This window comes from Bombina bombina, chromosome 1 (assembly GCF_027579735.1).
Source record: "Bombina bombina isolate aBomBom1 chromosome 1, aBomBom1.pri, whole genome shotgun sequence".
NCBI lineage: Eukaryota > Metazoa > Chordata > Amphibia > Anura > Bombinatoridae > Bombina > Bombina bombina.
In genome coordinates this window covers 567,540,446-567,564,144 of record NC_069499.1, presented here as the reverse complement: position 1 = coordinate 567,564,144, position 23,699 = coordinate 567,540,446, and the positions used below count along the sequence as shown (strand labels likewise).

The 23,699-nt window shown below is 37.9% G+C and overlaps 1 protein-coding gene across 1 annotated transcript in view; it reads right to left on the bottom strand.

The window, feature by feature from the left end:
• The window catches only part of UNC80 (unc-80 homolog, NALCN channel complex subunit), a 353,943-nt gene that overhangs the window by 163,282 nt on the left and 166,962 nt on the right, over nucleotides 1-23,699 (bottom strand). The window contains exons 34-36 of the mRNA XM_053713382.1: nucleotides 1,500-1,681; nucleotides 1,281-1,412; nucleotides 746-932 (exon numbers count right to left, since the gene is read on the bottom strand). Coding sequence (XP_053569357.1) covers nucleotides 746-932; nucleotides 1,281-1,412; nucleotides 1,500-1,681 — 501 coding nt within the window. The remainder of the gene's footprint in view (nucleotides 1-745; nucleotides 933-1,280; nucleotides 1,413-1,499; nucleotides 1,682-23,699) is intronic.

Below are 23,699 nucleotides of genomic sequence, written 5' to 3'. Positions count from 1 at the left end.
GTGATATGGACTACGGCTACACCCTAAACAAAACAGCACACTCTGGTACTGTTTTAAAAATAAAAAAACTCTTAATTGAAGAATCAAAAACTAACACCTCACTTTGCCATCTCCTATCACTAACGTAGGCAAAGAGAATGACTGGATTGGGAGCGAAGGGAGGATCTATATATACAGCTCTGCTGTGGTGCTCTTGGCCCCCTCCTGCTGACCAGGAGGCGTAATCCCACAAGTAAGGATGAAATCCGTGGACTCATTGTGTCTTTAAAAAGAAATACATTTAAAGGATGTTACACATAAAAACAAAATAATATCATATATAATATATTAAATATACACTTTACTATTTTCTTCAAGTAAATTATAAAAGCATCAAACATTAATTCAGCTAGACATATGTTTATTTTGACTAGCACAAATGTCAATATTCATTAGGTAACGTGGTATCAATTTTATTGTACAGATCCAGAAAGATATATATTTAGGATCTCCCTCAATTTTCTAATATCCACATTTCCAAAAATACAGTTTTGGAGGCATTTAAAGCTACATTTGTTTTTTTTAAACTTTATTACATCTTTCTCTTCTAAATACATGATAAAAAAATGAACTATTATAAATCTCTGTAATACTTATTAGATTTCTTCTTCAATAAAATTTCAAAAGATAAAATAGAGGTACAGTCTTCTGAACCCAAGCAATCAAAGCTTCCCCACTATGGCAGTCTACTTATCCTATAGCACACCTTCCTCCTCCTGCTCAGAGTTAGGGGAACAAGTAGGCTCATAGCAGGCCTCCTGAGTGACGGGGATAGCGGTGATCAAACTGGCCTCTCTGCCCAAACGCTTCTTTTCCTCGTCCTGTTGAAGGTTTTTGAGAATGTGTTCAGCACGCTGGTGGGAACGAGACACAGCCCGAGCAGAGAACGATTTCTGGGGGCACATGATTGGTAAGAGGAACTTAGGATCTTAAGGTCTCTAGCCAAATACTATTAGTGCTCAAAATGCTCCACAGAAGGTATACAATATACATGTAAAAATATAGACCTTTTTTATCACCAAAAAGGTTAAGAATAAAAAGAAAACTGTTGTACTGTTGTATTGTTTATGGGAATTTTAGATATGGTCTGCTCTTTAAAGATCATATGCACAAAATGTGATCAGTGTATATGTTTAAAGATTTTAAAGGAAATGGTGTCTCAAAGTTCTGACGTTGACAAAGTAAGAGCAGGGAACAGAATGACATCTTCTGGTAAAAGGATATTTGACAATTCTACTCACAGACTGGTCCTCATTGATTGGATCCTGGACACTTCCACTGCTCTGTGGAACCCAGGGAGGGTCAAACATTGGAACAGAAGGCATACCCAGAATTGGAGAAGGCAGGGTGAAATTAATACTTGGTGGAGGGATCTATTGCAGAGATAAAATGGTCATGGCTATTAGGGATATTTTGTCAGGAAGTTTCAGGAAACCACACCACTTAATAAGTATTACCACCTTGTAGATTTGTTGGGCTCCTTCCTCCATCCTGGGCCAAACCTGGTATCTGAACCTCCAGAGTGTGTGGAACTTGAGGATGGCGTTTAACCTCTGTCCTGCCTCTGGATGTTGGAACTCAGAGGTTAACATGTCAGAAACAGCATCTGGCACCTTCACTGCACACAGCAGGAACATGGCGGCTGAAGATACACAATAATGGTCAAGTTAAATGTAAGATCTGCATATTGTCATTCCTTAATAAGCAATATCACAGCTCAATACATAATCAACAACCTTGTTATCAAAATGAACGGGATGATAACCCAGATGAGAAAATCAGATCTTGCAACACTACACCTCATAAAAACGGCACAGATGCGTGCATCTTTAAAATGGGTAGCAGATAAACAATTAGTTTGTATAGTACTTCTTGGGTTCTTGCCTGTGATATAAGACAACAGACTACTGAAAAGGTGGTCAGATTACCTTGTATTTGTTACGTGTGTCCAGATGGGGAACTTGTAAAATTATTATATATTTTAAGCTAATTTATCAAATGTAAATTATAAAAATAATATGTTAAAGTGTAGCTGTGGGAAGAAAGAAGCACAGGATCAATATATGAAGTACAGTAGCATGTCTACAATATATGAAATACAGTAGCAGGTCTACAATATATGAAGTACAGTTGCATATCTATACTATATGAAGTACAGTAGCAGGTCTACAATATATGAAGTACAGTTGCATATCTATACTATATGAAGTACAGTAGCAGGTCTACAATATATGAAGTACTGTAGCATGTCTACAATATATGAAGTACTGTAGCATGTCTATAATATATGAAGTACAGTAGCAGGTCTACAATATATGACGTACAGTTGAATGTCTACAATATATGAAGTACAGTTGCATGTCTTTAATATATGAAGTACAGTTGCATGTCTACAATATATGAAGTACAGTAGCATGGCTTCACTATATGAAGTACAGTAGCAGGTCTACAATATATGACATACAGTTGCATGTCTTAAATATATGAAGTACAGTAGCAGGTCTACAATATATGAAGTACAGTAACATGTCTACAATATATGACGTACAGTTGCATGTCTACAATATATGAAGCACAGTAGCATGTCTTCAATATATGAAGAGAAGTTGCATGTCTATAATATATGAAGTACAGTAGCAGGTCTACAATATATAGTACAGTAGCATCATGCATGTCTTTAATATATGAAGTACAGTAGCAGGTCTACAATATATGACATACAGTTGCATGTCTTAAATATATGAAGTACAGTAGCAGGTCTACAATATATGAAGTACAGTAACATGTCTACAATATATGACGTACAGTTGCATGTCTACAATATATGAAGTACAGTAGTATGTCTTCAATATATGAAGAGCAGTTGCATGTCTATAATATATGAAGTACAGTAGCAGGTCTACAATATATAGTACAGTAGCATCATGCATGTCTTTAATATATGAAGTACAGTAACATGTCTACAATATATGAGAAACAGTGGCATGTCTACAATATATGAAGTACAGTTGCATGTCTACAATATATGATGTACAGTTGCATGTCTATAATATACGAATTACAGTAGCATGTCTACAATATATGAAGTACAGTAGCATGTCTATAAAATATGAAGTACAGTTGCATGTCTATAATATATGAAGTACAGGTGCAGGTCTACAATATATGAAGTACAGTAGGATGTCTACAGTATATGTAGTACACATGCATGTCTATAATATATGATGTACAGTTGCATGTCTATAATATATGAAGTACTGTAGCAGGTCTACAATATATGAAGTACAGTAGCAAGTCTACAATATATGACGTACAGTTGTACTTCAATATATGAAGTACAGTTGCATGTCTACAATATATGAAATACAGTAGCATGGCTTCACTGTATGAAGTACAATAGCAGGTCTACAATATATGACGTACAGTAAAATGTCTACAATATATGAAGTACAGTAGCATGCCTTCAATATATGAAGTACATTTGCATGTCTACAATATATAAAGTACAGTTGCATGTCTACAATATATGACGAACAGTTGCATGTCTACAATATATGAAGTACAGTTGCATGTCTACAATATATGAAGTACGTAGCATGTCTACAATATATGACGAACAGTTGCATGTCTACAATATATGAAGTACAGTAACATGTCTTTAATATATGAAGTACAGTTCCATGTCTATAATATATAAAGTACAGTACCATGTCTACAATATATGACGTACAGTTGCATGTCTACAATATATGAAGTACAGTTGCATGTAAAACTCGATATTGATTGAGCCTAACTGCTAGCGCAGGAATCTGGCCCTGAGTGTTTCATTTTTTGTCACATTGAAAACAGTACAAAGTACAATATTTGAAAAAAGAATGATTTAAAAAGTATTTTTGCAGTGTATGGGTTAGATTTCAAGTGGCAAGCTAACTGTTGTGAACGATATAGGCTAGAGGAGCGCTAATTTATCACGCACCCGCAAATGGGCAAATTTGCCCGTTTGCGGGCATGCAATAAATAACCAGCCATTACAAGTGGCTGGTTATTTCTACCACGAGCTTACAGTAGCAATTAACGCTTATAAAATTAATAAGCAATCAGATATCTGGTTAATTTTATAAATGTCCCCCAAATGCCACCAAACTTAAGTGTTAGTATTCTTAAAAAAAAACAAAACAAAAAAACTGCTCGGCGGCTTTGGGGTGTTAGAAAAAAAACGCACTGAAAAGTGCCTTTACACTGAGGTCTATGGCCTGTGTGTTCCCTGTAAATATATATGTATATGCTTATATGCATATATATTTATGTGTTAATGTGTATTTACACATATTAACACATAAGTATATATGTATATAGTCATACACATATATATTTACAATTTGCTGCCACTGCTGCGTGACTTACCCCCTTTTCTTGCGCTAGTTCTCATGCCGTGTCTCACAGAATGAGAACGAGGCTCCCTTTTTTATCCAATGGGAGCATGCTCTTGTGAGCAAAATGCTTCCCAGCAATGCAAATACAAGCTCGTGTTTGCATTGCTCTCAACTTGTAATACCAGCGTACATCAGCGTGCAATGGTATTACTCAAATGAGCGCAAATATGATTTCACAAAAGCAATATTTAGAGCTCCACTTGTAATCTGGCCCATAGCCTTTTTTTTGCTTTTTGCATTATAAGGGTTAAAAAGTATATGGTTTAGTATATGACAAGGTATTTGAATGGAAAGGGCTATAATGGATATATATCATATACATGTCTAAATATATGTATGTATGTATATATACAGTATATATATATATATATATATATATATATACATATAATTGGGCAATGCAGCAGCTGAAATAATCCTCCCTCCACCACAATCGCTCTTACTCGCAAATTATTAGTCTTTCCCCAGAGGTTAGACAGGATATGTCATGCTAGCTTCACAACATGGAGGCGTGGAATTGACAAGCCATTTCATCATTGACTCCTACGCCAGTCTTTTAGGATGCAGACCCCTTGTGATTTTCAATCAACAGGAGACAGATGGACTGCAGAAGAATCCAGACTTCATATAAATTATCTGGCTGTAATTTTAGAATTTGACAAAACAGTTCTACCAGTTTTGCTTTGATCGCAAGATTTCAGTGTTGACCAAATATCTACCAGGACAGTCCAATGTCGTAGAGGACTGGTTTTCCAGCTACTGAAGGGATGCAAGTAATTGCAGACTGAACAGGCAGGTATTTCTTCACCTTTGCAATCTCCTGGATTCTCTCTAACTGCACCTATTCACTTTACATACCAATAATTAGATTTCTCGCTATTTCAGCTGGCTCCCAGATCTCCAAGACTGGCAATAGATAGGAGCTTACGTCTTTCGTTTTACGTCTTTTCCCCATTCACAATGATAGCTAGAGTGATTTTCCATGTTCAGAGACTTCCGGTTCAGATAGTGGTCATCACCCGATTTTGGCCAACCCAACCATGGTTTTCAGCCCCTTTCGAACTGTTGGTTCAACTCCCCCATTCTACTACCATCCTTACCATCTCTCTTTCTGGACCTCAATGGCATCCCCATCCTTTAGTAATGGAAAAATGTTTACAACTACTGGCCTGGAAGATATCAGAGTTTCCGGGGATGTCTCAGTACCCCGGGAACTAGAAAGTCTTACCTTTCGGCCTTGTCAGTCTCTCCAATAATGGGAGCAATTTTTTTGCTTCCCTATTTAAATAGAGTAAAACATATCCCACAATAAACTTGTTTTGTTCCACTACATTGGGGGGTCACATACCAATTAACGGCATACCAGTTGGTAAAGATTCTCTAATTTGCTGTTTCATGCATAGTATTTGTCTTCGGGCTCTACCAGCAACCAAATATCAATACCAAAGGGACATTAATTTATTGTTTGTGGTTTTTAGGATCTGGCCTGCAAACAAACTCCCATCCCTAAAATTCGGCTAAATTAGCAACACTTTTATGTCTCCATTATATTTGTAGAATTTTCAATATCCAGGCCTTGAATATAGACAGATTTACCTTTTCCCCTTCTGCAGTCCATTTTAATCGTTAAAAGGTGCACTAAGAACTTTTCAACAGCCACTTAGATGAACCTAAACAGTGTGTTGTGTCCTGCATTTAGGAATATTCTGCTAGGACAGCAAGCTTTTGCCCTTCTCATTTAGACTCTCTTTTCAATGCGTATGTTCAACCCTTTTGTCATGTACAGTGGCACAAAGGGTTCTCTGTATTAGGTCCGTATCTCAGGTGCATTCTTCTTTTGGATCTCACTCAATAAGGGGTGCCTCTTTCGCCTTTCTCCAAGGTTGCTCTTTATAAGTCCTTTTAATAGCTACTGATTGGTCCCAATAAACAGTTTTCTGTAGATTCTACTTTAAGCCTATATTTTTACGCTGCTCTCTCTTTGTTAGATACAATCTTTCAAAATGTAAAATAGGAGCCTCCTGTCTTGCAATAAAATGAAAATTATGATAACATATAGTCACAATTTTATTAAAGACAGCTCTGTTCTAGTTGGTCTATTCATTTTCCACCTTTATTATGACAAGAGTCCCAAACCGGCAGACTGTTCATCAGCGATTCCTTCTTCGGTTCGCATAAAGAAAGAGGAAGTGAGAAATTTAGAGATTTCTTATATATGTTATGCTCAGGGATCCTTGCAGTGTCCGTCACAACCTTAGTATATCTTTACTTTCTGATTAAATAATAGAAATAAAAAAAAAATGTAGTGTGAATAAAGTTAGTGGCTTGTCAAGAGACTGCTAGCAATATTGAGTGATAAGTTATGGAATAAATAAAGCCTGAGTGAAATACTGGATGTGTATCTGCATCTGTATAATAACACCCAGCTCTATACAAAGACACAGTAGTGACACTGACACATCCGTATAGCCAGAGGAGGGCTGGTTATAGAATCAGTGGTATCTGCATCCGTATAATAACACCCAGCACTATATAATGACACAGTAGTGACACTGGCACATGGGTATAGCCAGAGGAAGGCTGGTTATAGGATCAGTGGCATCTGCATCAGTATAATAACACCCAGCGCTATATAACACAGTAGTGACACTGGCACATTGGTATAGCCAGAGGAGGGCTGGTTATAGGATCAGTGGTATCTGCATCAGTATAATAACACCCAGCACTATATAATGACACAGTAGTGACACTGGCACATGGGTATAGCCAGAGTAAGGCTGGTTATAGGATCAGTGGCATCTGCATCAGTATAATAACACCCAGCTGTATACAAAGACACAGTAGTGAGACTGGCACATGCGTTTAGCCAGACAAGGGCTGGTTATAGGATCAGTGGTATCTTCATCAGTATAATAACACCCAGCACTATATAATGACACAGTAGTGACACTGGCACATGGGTATAGCCAGAGGAGGGCTGGTTATAGGGTCAGTGGTATCTGCATCAGTATAATAACACCCAGCACTAAATAATGACACAGTAGTGACACTGGCTCATGGGTATAGCCAGAGGAGGGGTAGTTATAGGATCAGTGGTCTCTGCATCAGTATAATAACACCAAGCTCTATACAAAGACACCGTAGTGACACTGGCTCATGGGTATAGCCAGAGGAGGGGTAGTTATAGGATCAGTGGTATCTGCATCAGTATAATAACACCCAGCACAATATAATGATACAGTAGTGACACTGGCACATGGGTATAGCCAGAGGAAGGCTGGTTATAGGATCAGTGGCATCTGCATCAGTATAATAACACCCAGCGCTATATAACACAGTAGTGACACTGGCACATTGGTATAGCCAGAGGAGGGCTGGTTATAGGATCAGTGGTATCTGCATCAGTATAATAACACCCAGCACTATATAATGACACAGTAGTGACACTGGCACATGGGTATAGCCAGAGTAAGGCTGGTTATAGGATCAGTGGCATCTGCATCAGTATAATAACACCCAGCTGTATACAAAGACACAGTAGTGAGACTGGCACATGCGTTTAGCCAGACAAGGGCTGGTTATAGGATCAGTGGTATCTTCATCAGTATAATAACACCCAGCACTATATAATGACACAGTAGTGACACTGGCACATGGGTATAGCCAGAGGAGGGCTGGTTATAGGGTCAGTGGTATCTGCATCAGAATAATAACACCCAGCACTAAATAATGACACAGTAGTGACACTGGCTCATGGGTATAGCCAGAGGAGGGGTAGTTATAGGATCAGTGGTCTCTGCATCAGTATAATAACACCAAGCTCTATACAAAGACACCGTAGTGACACTGGCTCATGGGTATAGCCAGAGGAGGGGTAGTTATAGGATCAGTGGTATCTGCATCAGTATAATAACACCCAGCACAATATAATGATACAGTAGTGACACTGGCACATGGGTATAGCCAGAGGAGGGCTGGTTATAGGATCAGTGGTATCTGCATCAGTATAATAACACCCTGCACAATATAATGTCACAGAAGTGACAGTGGCACATGGGTATAGCCAGAGGAGGGCTGGTTATAGGATCTGCGGTTTTTGCATCAGTATAATAACACCACGCACTATAAAATAAAGTTTTTCATTTCAAATGTACCTTGGTGTCCTTCACTAAGGTCTGTACCTATCCCTGGTTATGCTAAGCCCTCATTGGTGGGAGATATGTTATCTTGTTTCTTCTTTCTAGTGGGTGTAGTGTTGGAGATTTTGTGTAAAGAAAGGAAAGCAAAATATTTGACTCCTGTCTTTAATAAAATTGTGATTATAGAGTTACCAAAACTATCATAATCTTCATTGTAACCAACTACAGAGCATATCCATCAGGGTAGGGAGGTGGCTTCTGCTTTATTTTTGTGTCCCTACACTTTATTTCAGCTAATGTAAACAGGAATTTGTTTCCTTCATTGCTTTGTGCAGCATACTCTGCACAGCTAGTACTATTAACCCTTTAAGGACACAGCTTTCAGTTTGCTCAATTGTTTTATGACGGAAAAATTCCATCATATGTCCTTAAGAGGTTAAATCCAGTGGTGCCTAGTACCTAAGTAGCTAGCTCTATGCATCTAATACAGCTGGTTATGGAGCATAGGGAAAATAGTGAGCTGAGAGAGGAAGGAACAATCAGGGCCGCCACTAGAAATTTTGGGGCCCCTGACTCAACCATTGATCAGGGCCCCCTCCTTTGACATGTGCAATTTTTGACCAAGTGACTAAAACGTATATGCACTTTATTCTTAATTGTCTATTTAACCCCTTAATGACAGCACTTTTCCATTTTCTGTCCGTTTGGGACCAAGGCTATTTTTAAATTTTTGCGGTGTTTGTGTTTAGCTGTAATTTTCCTCTTACTCATTTACTGTACCCACACATATTATATACCGTTTTTCTTGCCATTAAATGGACTTTCTAAAGATACCATTATTTTCATCATATCTTATCATTTACTATAAAAAAAATATATAAAATATGAGGATAAAATGGAAAAAAACACACTTTTTCTGACTTTGACCCCCAAAATCTGTTACACATATACAACCACCAAAAAACACCCATACTAAATAGTTTCAAAATTTTATCCTGAGTTTAGAAATACCCAATGTTTACATGTTCTTTGCTTTTTTTGTAAGTTATAGGGCCATAAATACAAGTAGCACTTTGCTATTTCCAAACCATTTTTTATCAAAATTAGCGCTAGTTACATTGGAACCCTGATATCTGTCAGGAATCCCTGAATATCCATTGACATGTATATATTTTTTTTTAGAAGACATCCCAAAGTATTGATCTAGACCCATTTTGGCATATTTCATGCCACCATTTCACCGCCAAATGCGATCAAATAAAGAAAATTGTTCACTTTTTCACAAATTTTTTCACAAACTTTAGGTTTCTCACTGAAATTATTTACAAACAACTTTTGCAATTATGGCATAAATGATTGTAAATGCTTCTCTGGGATCCCCTTTCTTTAGAAATAGCAGACATATATGGCTTTGGCGTTGCTTTTTGGTAATTAGAAGGCTGCTAAATGCCACTGCGCACCACATGTGTATTATGCCCAGCAGTGAATGGGTTAATTAGGGCGTATGTAGGGAGCTTCTAGGGTTAATTTTAGCTGTAGTGTAGTGTAGTAGACAACCCCAAGTATTGATCTAGGCCCATTTTGGTATATTTCATGCCACCATTTCACCGCCAAATGCGATCAAATTTAAAAAAACGTTACATTTTTCACAATTTTAGGTTTCTCACTGAAATTATTTACAAACAGCTTGTGCAATTATGGCACAAATGTTTGTAAATGCTTCTCTGGGATCCCCTTTGTTCAGAAATAGCAGACATACATGGCTTTGGTGTTGCTTTTTGGTAATAAGAAGGCCGCTAAATGCTGCTGCACATCACACATGTATTATGGCTAGCAGTGAAGGGGTTAATTAGGTAGTTTGTAGGGAGCTTGCAGGGTTAATTTTAGTTTTAGTGTAGAGATCAGCCTCCCACCTGACACATCACACCCCCTGATCCCTCCCAAACAGCTGCCTTCCCTCCCCCACCCCACAATTGTCCCCGCCATCTTAAGTACTGGCAGAAAGTACCCAGTTAGCAAAAAAAAAGGGTTTTATTATTTTTATTTTATTTTTTTCTGTAGTGTAGCTTCCCCCCCCACAGACTAACACCCCACCAGCCATACCGAACTTGCTAAATTGTAAATAATATCCCCCTTTTTCCCCACTTCTACATAAAATATTTCTGTAGTGTAGCGGTTCCCACCCGCTCCCTCCCTGTGCACGCGCCCGCCCCTGCCTCCCCGTGCACGTGCGCGCATCTGTGCGCGCCTCCTGTCATCCCCGCCCACGATCCCGCCCCCCTCCGCATCATCCATGGCCATCGATGGCCGCCACCCACCTCCCGGTCCTGCTCCCACCCACCAACGAAGCCACCGATCTCCGGTGCAGAGAGGGCCACAGAGTGGCTCTCTCTGCATCGGATGGCTTCAAAAGGTTATTGCAGGATGCCTCCATATCGAGGCATCACTGCAATAACCGGAAAGCAGCTTTTTTTTTGAGGACGTACCCTGCACGTCCTCGGTCGTTAAGGGGTTAAACTTGGAAATGTTGTAAAGGTAGTAACATACACACAGACACACTCATACACTGAAACACACACACTCTCACATAAGGATTCACATATAGACACTCTAGCAGACACGCAAAGAAACACACTCAGACACAGAAACACAAACACACACTTAGCACTTGTTTACATTGACCTGACAAGTAATGAGGTAAACTACAGTTTTGTAAAAAAAGGAGATTTAGAAAACAAAATATGGAGTTCTGATTATCTTTTTGTAAAGGAAGATGGCAACTAAATTATGACAACAGCATGCAGTGGCTGAACGGAAGGGCCCTGAACTGCCTAAACAATAATTTAAAGGTTAAATGGTGGAGTGGTTACTTCCGGAAAGGTCTTGTTAGTCTCAAAGTCTGTAGAAAGATGTGAATAATTAGTAGTAAGGTCAAAATGTCCTAAAAAGGAACAGACAATGGACACACACACACACAAACTCAAACTTGCACATACACCCAAGGAAACACCGACAGAGACAGCCTCAGAAAACACACAAAGACATATACACACACATACACACACAGCAGTGATGTGCAGTCACTAGAGGCAGGTGAGGCAGTGCTTCACCTCTCATATGGGCAAAAATATATATTTTTTTATTGACTTTAAAAAAAAAAATTGTATTTTTTTCCCCCCAGCATTTTTTTTTTCACAGCTATATGTTGTGCAATGAAGAGGCACAAGCAGGTCTGCCCACCAGACACCCACAGAAAACACACAAAGACATACACACACACACACACAGAGAGACAACCACATGAAAAACACAGAAAGACATACATACACACACCCTCACTGAGACATCCACAGAAAACACAGACATACATATATACATACACACAAACACCCTCACAGAAACACCCATAGAAAAAGCTCAAAGACATATGCACACACCCTCACAGACATCCACAGAAAATGCACAAAGACATACACACCCACCCTCACAGAGAGACCCACAGATAAAAAATACATACACATAGAAACACAAACCAAAGCACAAAGACATAAACACATACACCCACAGAAACACTCACAGGAGGAAACATTTATGCATCTTGCATCCCCTAAATCAACAGTGTGTGACATGCATGATGAAAAAAAAATGCAGAAATTAAGAGATCACTTTTTAAAGAATCATATTTGTAAATGTGCAAACAAAAATAATTCTGTGAATTCAAAATTGTACATTAATTAGCTGGGTAGATGGCTAGATGAAGAAAAGTACCTTTAAAAGGTTGACATATGTTTGTTTGTTTTTTTCCCATTTTCCCCAACCAAGAGCACCACTTCAAATATAGTGTACAAATTTTCCCATCTGTCAGCTGTACTTATGGATTTTGAAAATGCTGTACTCTATATGGTCTTGGTGGGACCATAAGCTGTGGTACTCATACCATTAGATCTGGTTAAATGCAGGATTTAGGCTTGTTGGTATGTATTTCAAAACTAAGTCAGCTGTAGTGTAAACTGAACAGTTTTAAGTTAACCTGTCTCATTTCAAACACTGAGCAATCTTAGTCTGAGAGTATAAAATTTTATGCAGATGTAAAAATCTTAGATAAAATGCCTCCTTGCATCTGGAAAGTTCTTGCATAAAGGGGCAGTAAACTGGAATGTAATATATATATATAAATAAATATATATATATATATAAATAATCATAAATACACTGCTGCTAAAAAAAAATGTTTTTATGGACCCCTGGCCCCACCATACAACTACTACCACACTAAAGTTACAATCCAAAATTGCACAAAGAAATAAAAAACATTTGCTAAGTAAGTCCTACCTCCTCTTCAAATGAAAGTGATCTGCCGTCTGACTCAGGCACACACTGTACAAAGTGCCAAGTCTGTCTCACACTGAGCATAGTGGTTTAGTGCACACTAAGAAATCCTCTCAAATGCTAATACTTTACTACTTGTAATAACATTTCCTATGATCAATTAGCACTCTGCTGTAGTACCCACTGGTGACTGCCAAAATGTAAAAAAAAAAAAAAAAAATCTTTTTTTTTTAGTTCTTGCCTCATTGGGCCCCCCTGGCTCATTGGGCTCCTGAGAGGAGTCACCCCTGTCACCCCCTGATGGCGGCCCTGGGAACAATACTATAGTATCAAACAGCTCCTAACAGGAAATTGCAGTCAAGTTCACTCTCAATTTCAACAACTTTAGATGCAACATTTTTAATACATATAGGGCAAAATTGCAAGTGGCGTGCTAATTATAGCATATATATGTTCATAAACACACATTTATACACTTATGTACACATATATATACATTTTGGAGCCCATCCCAGTTAAATACCTTGAAACATGCATTTAAAAAAAATTTTTTTATGTGTTTTGAAAAGAAATTCTTGACATTCCAATGCTCTTTTTATATAAAAATACATATTTTTATTTATTTTTATTTTCTACTGTCTAGGATTTCTTCCATATCTGTTAAAGAGCACACCCTCTCCTTTTAATCTCTCTGAGAGCCTTATGAGTGGTAAGGGGTCAAGTGCATATTGGGGCAATGGAGTCCAGGGAACTTTTCACATTCATATTGTCTTCCACCAGAGCGTTGACATTGTCACAGCTGTTTAACATATATGTAAACTCACGCTCAGTGAACAATAATTTAAATATGTATTATTTGAACTGTTACTTCATAGAAACTAATTTTTGTTTTAGTGAATGCACAGTCCGAGATTACTACTGATGTTGGTGGACTATTGCTGAAACTTCGATCCCCATTATTTCCTATGGAAGGCACATCACCGCTCTTCGTAAAGCGATATATTACCAGATTCACGGCTTGCGAGACTGGCGAATCCAAAAAAGCACTTTTTCGTAGCTCTGACAATGCTTTTATTATTAAGGCCAAAATGAGGATTCTATGTGCAAAGTGTATGTTTTCCCTTGTTCTTTCTGCTGCCTGCCAGTACTACTTTGCTTATTATATACAGGTAGATTACGAGCTGTGCATTTGTGTTTTAACGCTGAAAAAATGGTAATTTCAGCGTTAAAACAGCAACACAGCCATTACAAGTCTTGTAGTTTTAGCTGTACCGCAAGCCTTTTAGCCTGTAACACAATGTCAGTCCCGCACTCATAAAAATTACGTTTTTTCATGGGATTTCCATAGCGCAGCCATCACCAGTTGAGGCTAAAAATTTTGCAGTTAGGCTAAAAAGTAACCCCTAAACCTAACGCCCCCTTAACTTTATATTAAAATTACAATTTCCCTATCTTATATTAATTTAAAACTTACCTGTCAAATTAAAAAAAATAAGTTTAAACTAACAATTAAATTAATATAACTATTAAACTAAAATTAAACTAACTATCAATTAAAGAAAACTAACATACACATTAAAAAATCCTAACACTACTATAAAAATTACAAAGTATCTAATTACAAAAATAAAAAATACTAAATTATAAAAAATAACAAACACTAAATTAAGAAAAATAACAAATGAAATTATCAAAAATAAAAAAGAATGATACCTAATCTAATAGCCCTATAAAATAAAAAAGCCCACTCAAAATAATTTTTTTTAGCCTACTATAAACTACCAATAGCCCTAAAAGGGCCTTTTGTAGGGCATTGCCCTAAGTTAAACAGCTCTTTTACCTGTAAAAAAAATACAAAGACTCCCCCAACAGTAAAACCAACCACCCAACCAACCCCCCAAAATAAGAAAAAACTAACTCTAACAAAAACCTAATCTACCGATTGCCCTGAATAGGGCATTTGTATGGGCATTGCCCTTAAAAAGGCATTTAGCTCTTTTGCATTGCCCTGAAAAGGGCATTTAGCTCTTTTAAGAAAAGCCCAAACCCTAAACTAAAAAAAACCCACCCAAAAAAACCTTAAAAAAACCTAACACTAACCCCTCTTTAGGTACTCACAGTTGCTGAAGTCCCGCTTGAAGGATCTTCATCCCAACAGCACCATCTTCATCCAGTCGGCTACATCTTCATCCAGGAGGCATCTTCTATCTTCATCCCGGTGGCATCTTCTATCTTTATCCTGGTGGCGCGGAGCGGGTCCATCCTTAAGACATCCGGCGCGGAGCATCCTCTTCATACGGTCGCCGCCATATACTGAATCTTCAATGCAAGGGAGCCTTTTCAAAATGGCGTCCCTTGTATTCCTATTGGATGATTTGATTTTGGAAATTCAAATCAGTCAATAGGATGAGAGTTACTGAGATCCTATTGACTGTTCAAAACAGCCAATAGGATGAGAGCTTTTGAAATTCTATTGGCTGTTCAAATCAAATCTCATCCGGTGGCGGCGATATCGGGAGCGGCAGATTAGGGATTAATAACATTATGTAGGTGTCGGCGATGTCGGGGGCAGCAGATTAGGGGTGTTTAGACGTGGGGTTTATGTTAGGGTGTTAGGTTTAAATGTAACTTTTTTTCCCCATAGATATCAATAGGGCTGCGTTAGGGAGCTTTTCATTTCGCGATCGCAGGTGTTAGGTTTTTTTCTAACCCGTGCTTCCCATTGATGTCACAAGGCGGCTGTTTCAAAACTTGTCATGGCAGCGCTATGGAGGGTGAAATATAACGCAAATTGGTTTGTGGTTGTAGCTGAATGAAAGTTTGTCTAAAGTACCTGCTGCAGAGTCTCCATGATATGTGCAAGACACATCAGACACAAGGTGTCTCCTATAACTCACATCCCTCTTGATCACCTATTCTTGTTAGAGCGGACGAAACGCGTTCAGGAGCAGGAGAAGAACGTAGCAAGGCAAAGGAATCTGGGACTGAGAGGAATTAGGAGGGCTAAAATCTGAGCCCCATCCGTTTGACATCACAGTGACACGCCCTGGAGAACCGGCAGCCTTGGGAGCGTATAAGAAACTATCCAAAATAAATTTTTATTAAGGCTCAATTTTGGCTTACTTCTAGTAAGTGCAATACTTTGTGTATGTGTGTAACTTAATAGTAATAAATTGATACCGTGAGTCGCTGGTCCCCTTTTTGTCTATCTCAAAAACTCATAACTACTGCTCTCAGATTGCGAAACAGATTGTGTCAGTATAGGCTGTAATACAAGCTTTTTAGCCTCACTGCAAAACTTGTAATGGCAGCGCTATGGAAATCCCACACAAGAACGTCATTTTTTTTGAGTGCGGGACTGATGTTGCGTTACAGGCTAAAATGCTTGCGGTACAGCTATACCGACAAGACTCGTAATGGTTGCGTTGCTGTTTTAACGCTGAAATGGACATTTTTTCAGCATTAAAACACGAACGCAAAACTCGCAATCTAGGTGATAAACAGTAATGGCACATTTTCAGGGGGGAAAAGTGGGATTTTTAAAAAAAAATAACAATTACATAAATAATTACAGTAGTGTGTATTAAGATATGAAACAAGTAAGCATAAATAGTAAAATGTTGTATGCAATTTATATAATATTTCTAGGTTAATGCTACTATTCTTCTAGGTTAAATCAACTATTGTTGGAATGCCAGTCTCGCTTATACCATAAACCTGCTGGGTAATTAATCATAAACAAAACACATAAATACACCCCACTAACACAAGATTTTCTGATTATTTATAGATAACATACTGTTTTGTAAAATAATGATCAGCACATTTCACATGAAGAGATCCGAGCACCACTACATTCTAAAAGTAAATCAAGAGGTACATTTTCTTCTCGTTAATGTATCAAAAGCAAATATGTAGTCACCTGTCAACCATTAAATACTTATTCACACACACAAAAAAAGTTCAAACCCTTACTTGTCCTTGGAGCATAAACTAAGCATGAGACTTTTCAAGTTCTCAAGAAGTTACATTATTGCAGAAGCATAGATTTAATATATTAATAACATATTACTATTATTATTATTAATAATAATAATAATAATAATAATAAACATTATTAATAACTTCAATAACTTATTTATGTGTTATCTAGTAGTGTGGCTTTGGTGTAAACAGACTGGGGATTCAGCACTCTTTTAATTAAGTAATTGAAGCAACACAATTTTTAGTTTAGAAAGAAGGTGTTTAATTCACGCACCTCGCCGGGTGCCGATTCAGCAAAAATTAGCAGTTTGGTAGACAGCAACAACCTGAACCTGAAAAGGTTTCATAAAAAAAGTGCATACATGTACTGCACTAAAATTGGACCAGTCCATGTGACCTAACTACGCCTATGGAGAAGGAACCAACAGAATGAGTACATACAACATATACTTCAATGGACATTTATAGCCCGTTCTTAAATGTATATGGAATATATGAAAGTACTGACGGATAGGTGACACAGACCATTGGTTTTAGTAAACTGTGTTATCCGAGTATTCTCATATATAAAATATAGGACATGTGTACACAAAGCCACACTCCGTTAGTAGGCGCTCAGTGTATGGGAAAATTCCATTCACCTCTCTCTCTCTCGTTCACTGTGCTGTGTCTTCACTGTCGCTGCAGCACTACTCCGTCTCACCTGCTCAGCGCTCCCCACGGGAGCTGTGATCAAAACAAAGGTTCCGGTCCGACTGGTGCAAATAGGATGTATACAGGGAACTTCACCTCTTTCCCTCAGTAGAAAAATCAGTAGAACAGCCGGAATCCTCGCACTCAAAAAGGGTTAGTTGAAAAGGGTGAAAGTGAATAAAGTACCGCCAGGCCAAAGCTTAAAAATAGAAAGCTCCTTTATTTGAGAATACATAAAAGGCATACACGCCAGCAAGGTGACAAGGTCAAACGCGTTTCATAGTTCTCACTTCATCAGTGACCTATACCAACACCTGAAAACTCATCCTTAATAAAGGTATTAACCACTCCCATTACAGGTGCAGAGCATTGGCTCAGGTGAATCAGAGAAAGGGAGGGCAATCTTTATTCAGTGCATATATCGTGTAATTTCTAACAGATAAGCATATTTACATATTTACAGAGAGTTAGATAGAGTATATTTTCATTTCAAGCTGTCAAATCCTATTTACTATCAAATCTGATTTCGATACAATATTCTGAACTAATATATATAACTCAACCATAATTTCTGACAGCAATTCCCTAGTTAATTTGATCCCCAATATTTGATACCAAGAGCTACCATGTACTGTATTCATATAAAAACAGTTCCAGTATACATTTATTACACCCTTATGAAAAGGAATAAGAATAATTATTAAAGTATTCATGGCTATCAACTTATCATAAAAGGGGGATTTGTCAAAATCAATAGGATAGTTAAATACACTGAAACTTCCCAAATATCTCTAAAAGTTATATGGATATAGTGGGAAAGAATGCATATCAAATTTTATGATACATTCTAATAAAATGTAAATATATGTGAATTACCCACTATAGTCTAAGTCTAACTACTCTACATAAAGTTTGATGTCCCAATCAGAATTAAGTCCATTCGGGACCCTTGTATTTAATTGGAAAATCCAGTATACTTCCTTCTGACTTAAAAGTTTAAGTCTGTTTCCTCCCCTTTTGGGTCTCCTAACATGTTGTATGCCCTGAAAATTTAGTAGACTTTTGTTCCCATTATGTTCATTCTTAAAATGCAGGGCAACAGGAGTGTCTGAATTTTCATCTCCAATTGACCTCAAATGCTCCAAAATTCTAGTTTTCAGGGTTCTGGTACATACTTTATATTGCAAAGTTTGCACATGAGTAAATATATCACGTACAAAGTATTACAATTTATGTACTCCTTAATTTTGAAAGACTTTTCGTCACCTGTGGATTTAAAGTTATCACCCAATGTGGCATATGAACATGATGTACATTTTCTACTTCCACAGTGGAAAAAAACATTCTTAGGTGTAAGCCAATTATCTGTAGTACTTGTGGGAAGCATTGATGGGGAAAGAATGTTGGCCAATGTTCTCGATTTAGGTGTCACATATTTACATCCTCCCTCTATGATCTTATCCATAGTCTCATCAACACTAAGAATAGGGAGGGACTTTTTAATGATTTGACAGATGTCATTATACTCTTTGCTATACATTGTAATAAACACAGGTCTCTGCTGGTAATCAACCTTCTCCCTCAATTTGCCTTTAATCATCTCTTGTCTAGTCATGGAATCTACTTGTTTCTTGGCCTCTTTTAGATCCTGTATTTTATATCCCCTCTCTAAAAAATGTTCTGTAGTTTTCTCTGAGTGTGCTTCGTATGCCTCTGTAGTGCTGCAGTTTCTTTTTGTCCTCATGTACTGTCCTTTTGGTATGGCCTTTATAACATGTCTTGGATGGTTAGATTTAGCCATCAGAAGAGTATTTCCTGCACTCTCCTTCCTGTATAACTCTACTCCTATACTATGTGTGTCAATATTAGGTTTTATTAGCACATCAAGGAAAGGCATTTCCTTTCTACTCGTGTTCATAGTAAACCGCAGGTTCTGATGATTGTCAGATAGATAATCAAAAAAGTCATCTATCATCGAATCATCGCCTTTAAATATAAACACAAGGTCGTCTATATAACGGCCGTAATACGCTATTCTTTCTTTGAAGGGATTATCGTCACCAAAGACACGGGACAGCTCCCACCAACCTAAAAATAGGTTGGCATATGTGGGGGCAAATTTGGCCCCCATTGCTGTCCCCTGTCTTTGGCGATAGTAATCCCCCTCAAATAGAAAAAAGTTATGTGAAAGCAAAAATTCAATAGATTTCAAAATGAATTCTGTGAGGTTAGCATCATAATCTGTGAACATCTCTAAACATGATTGTATAGCCACAATACCTTTGTCATGAGGGATGGAGGTATAGAGGGACACAACATCAATGGTGACAATGCTATGGTCATCCAACCATTCCACTTGCTCAATCTGTTTAAAGAATTCTGTTGTGTCCCTGATATAGCTCCTAAGACTCAATACAATAGGTTGTAGTAGAGTGTCTATCATGGCACTTAATGGTTCATTCAATGAACCAATGCCCGCAACTATGGGGCGTCCTGGAGGTGTGTTCATACTCTTATGGATCTTTGGGAGGTAATGGAAAATTGGTACAATAGAATGTTCAACCAACAAAAATTCAAAATTTGACTTAGTTATAGCACCAATCATCACCGCCCAGTCCAAAAGATCATGAAGTATCCTCCTGTACCTAAAAGTAGGATTAAAGGGGAGTTTTTCATAAACCTCCTCGTCCTGTAACTGTCGAAAGGCCTCTTTTACATAGTCAGTCCTGTTAAGGACAACAACATTACCCCCCTTATCAGAATTGCGTATTACAATAGATGAATTATTCTTAAGTTGTTTAATCGCAATCCTATCATGTTTGCTCATATTGTCATTTTTGAAAGTGTCACATTTGTCCACCTTTCTTTTATATAGTTCTGTCACTTCCTTCTCAACTGTTTTATGGAAAATTTCTATACTATTGTTTCTAATATGTGTCGGATAGAAATCAGATCTACTTTTGAACTTCTTCAGAGGAATATCGGTACTCTTTAAATTGTGGATATCACCACCTGATTCCCTCTGTAGGTCTGTTAGATCCATTTCAGCACATATATCAACAAAAGATAGAATCCTATCATCCTGTGCTACCTCCTCATTATGATTGCTATCCTCAGATTTATCCAAAGCATCGTTGTTACCCATTGTTTCAAAAAAATGTGTACACAAAGGAATGCAAAACACAACAGTCAGTTATTTTCAACATCAATAGCTGTAGCGTAAATAGCTATTATGGGTAACCACTATAACAGTAGAATAATAGTCCCAATGAAGCTGACATAACTTTTCCAAGTAGTGTGCATTTACTGTCCAGTATTGTACAATATAGCAAATTCCGTTGAAAGCTTTAGAAAATAAGCTGTGGAAAGTTAAGCGGTTAAATCATTGAGTGAGCCAATGCATGGAGTAACAAGCAAAAGTCAAGCAGCACATAAAGACATGCAATGCAGCAAAAGGAAGTGAATAAGCAGGCAGGCAAGCAGGACAAACAAGCGGGTATGCAGGAGGATGTCAAATGCGTACATAAATCCCTCTGTCAACTGCAACCACTTGAACATATAACTGCACGATCAAGGACCAGAATGAATAATGTAATAGGCACAATCAGAGATGCAGGAGAACACAGGGTATAGACATCCGGGTCCCTCTGTCAACTACACCTGTGAGCGCCCTTCTCTTCTTAGCCTATTCCGAAGTTGCTTCGAATTTCCATATCCGTGCAGATCAGCTTGCAGCATGAACTCCAATGAACTAAATGCCATGCTTGTTTATAATTCCGGTCTCCTAGAATTTCCTCGCTCAAATCTGGCGGCTCACCAAGGCATACCGCTCTGTTCCATTCAGCAATGCAGCGTCTCAGGTCACATGAAACCGGTCAGCCAATGCCGGCACGCGTTTCATCCCCACGTCACAATAAAGACGGGGCTTCCTCAGGGCTGTATGATCTAGCGTGTGTTGGTCCTACCTTTAAACCAACCTTACTCCGCCCATTTGGGAGGTGAAAATATTCTAACATCCATGGTTTAGGTATATATTCAAAATCTCTTATTTGAACTTTTTTTTATATACAAGAACATATAAACAGGTTATCACAATTTAAAATACTCATATATGGCTATACTACTTATGTTTTCAAAGCATCACAGTATCGTATGATGTTAGCAACCTCACAAAAAGCATGCCATATCTAATCTTTCGTTCATTCCTTTAGGGCCAATGGTAGAGAGGTTGAAAATCCACCTACATTCCTTCTGTAATAGGACTTTATCATTATCCCCCCTCTACCATTGGTTATTCCCTTATCTATGCCCAGCACTTTCATGCAGTCTGGGCTGCTGTTGTGGAAGGTCTCAAAATGCCTAGCCACACTACTATTTTTCACCTTATTCTTTATGTCGTCCCTGTGCTCAAGGATTCTGTCTTTTAGTAATCTCTTGGTTTTTCCAACATAGAAAAATGGACAATCACAATTTAGCAAGTAAACCACTCCTTCAGTATTACAATTGAAGAAGAATTTTAGTTTATAAACTTTTTCTGTGCAAGCTGAAAAAACCTTAGGCCTAGATTTGGAGTTTGGCGTTAGCAGTGAAAACCAGCGTTAGAGGCTCCTAACGCTGGTTTTAGGCTAACTCCGGTATTTGGAGTCACTCAAAATAGGGTCTAACGCTCACTTTTCAGCCGCGACTTTTCCATACCGCAGATCCCCTTACGTCAATTGCGTATCCTATCTTTTCAATGGGATCTTTCTAACTCCGGTATTTAGAGTCGTGTCTGAAGTGAGCGTTAGACATCTAACGACAAAACTCCAGCCGCAGGAAAAAAGTCAGTAGTTAAGAGCTTTCTGGGCTAACGCCGGTTCATAAAGCTCTTAACTACTGTACTCTAAAGTACACTAACACCCATAAACTACCTATGTACCCCTAAACTGAGGCCCCCCCACATCGCCGCCACTCGATTACATTTTTTTAACCCCTAATCTGCCGACCGCCACCTACATTATAGCTATGTACCCCTAATCTGCTGCCCCTAACACCGCCGACCCCTATATTATATTTATTAACCCCTAATCTGCCCCCCACAACGTCGCCTCCACCTGCCTACACTTATTAACCCCTAATCTGCCGAGCGGACCACACCACTACTATAATAAAGTTATTAACCCCTAATCCGCCTCACTAACCCTATAATAAATAGTATTAACCCCTAATCTGCCCTCCCTAACATCGCCAACACCTAACTTCAATTATTAACCCCTAATCTGCCGACCGGAGCTCACCGCTATTCTAATAAATGTATTAACCCCTAAAGCTAAGTCTAACCCTAACACTAACACCCCCCCTAAATTAAATATAATTTTAATCTAACGAAATTAATTAACTCTTATTAAATAAATTATTCATATTTAAAGCTAAATACTTACCTGTAAAATAAACCCTAATATAGCTACAATATAACGAATAATTACATTGTAGCTATTTTAGGATTAATATTTATTTTACAGGCAACTTTGTAATTATTTTAACCAGGTACAATAGCTTTTAATAGTTAAGAACTATTTAATAGCTAAAATAGTTAAAATAATTACAAATTTACCTGTAAAATAAATCCTAACCTAAGTTACAATTAAACCTAACACTACACCAGTGTTTTTCAACCAGTGTGCCGTGGCACACTAGTGTGCCATGAGAGGTCCTCAGGTGTGCCACGGCAGACTGACAACAGCGTGACATATTTTTTAAACTTTGCTTGTTTTTTACTCCCAGTGCAGGGGTAGTTTGTAGGAGGCATGGCATAACAGCACAATACATACAGTATGTGTGTGTTTGTGTGTATGTGTATATATATATGCTGTATTAGGCTACAATGTGTGATTTTTTTTAAATTTTGGGATGGTGGTGTGCCACAGGATTTTTTAATGTAAAAAAGTGTGCCACGGAAAAAAAAAGGTTAAAAATCACTGCACTACACTATCAATAAATTAATTAAATAAAATACCTATAATTATCTACAATTAAACCTACCACTACACTATCAATAAATAAATTAAATACAATACCTACAAATAACTACAATGAAATAAAC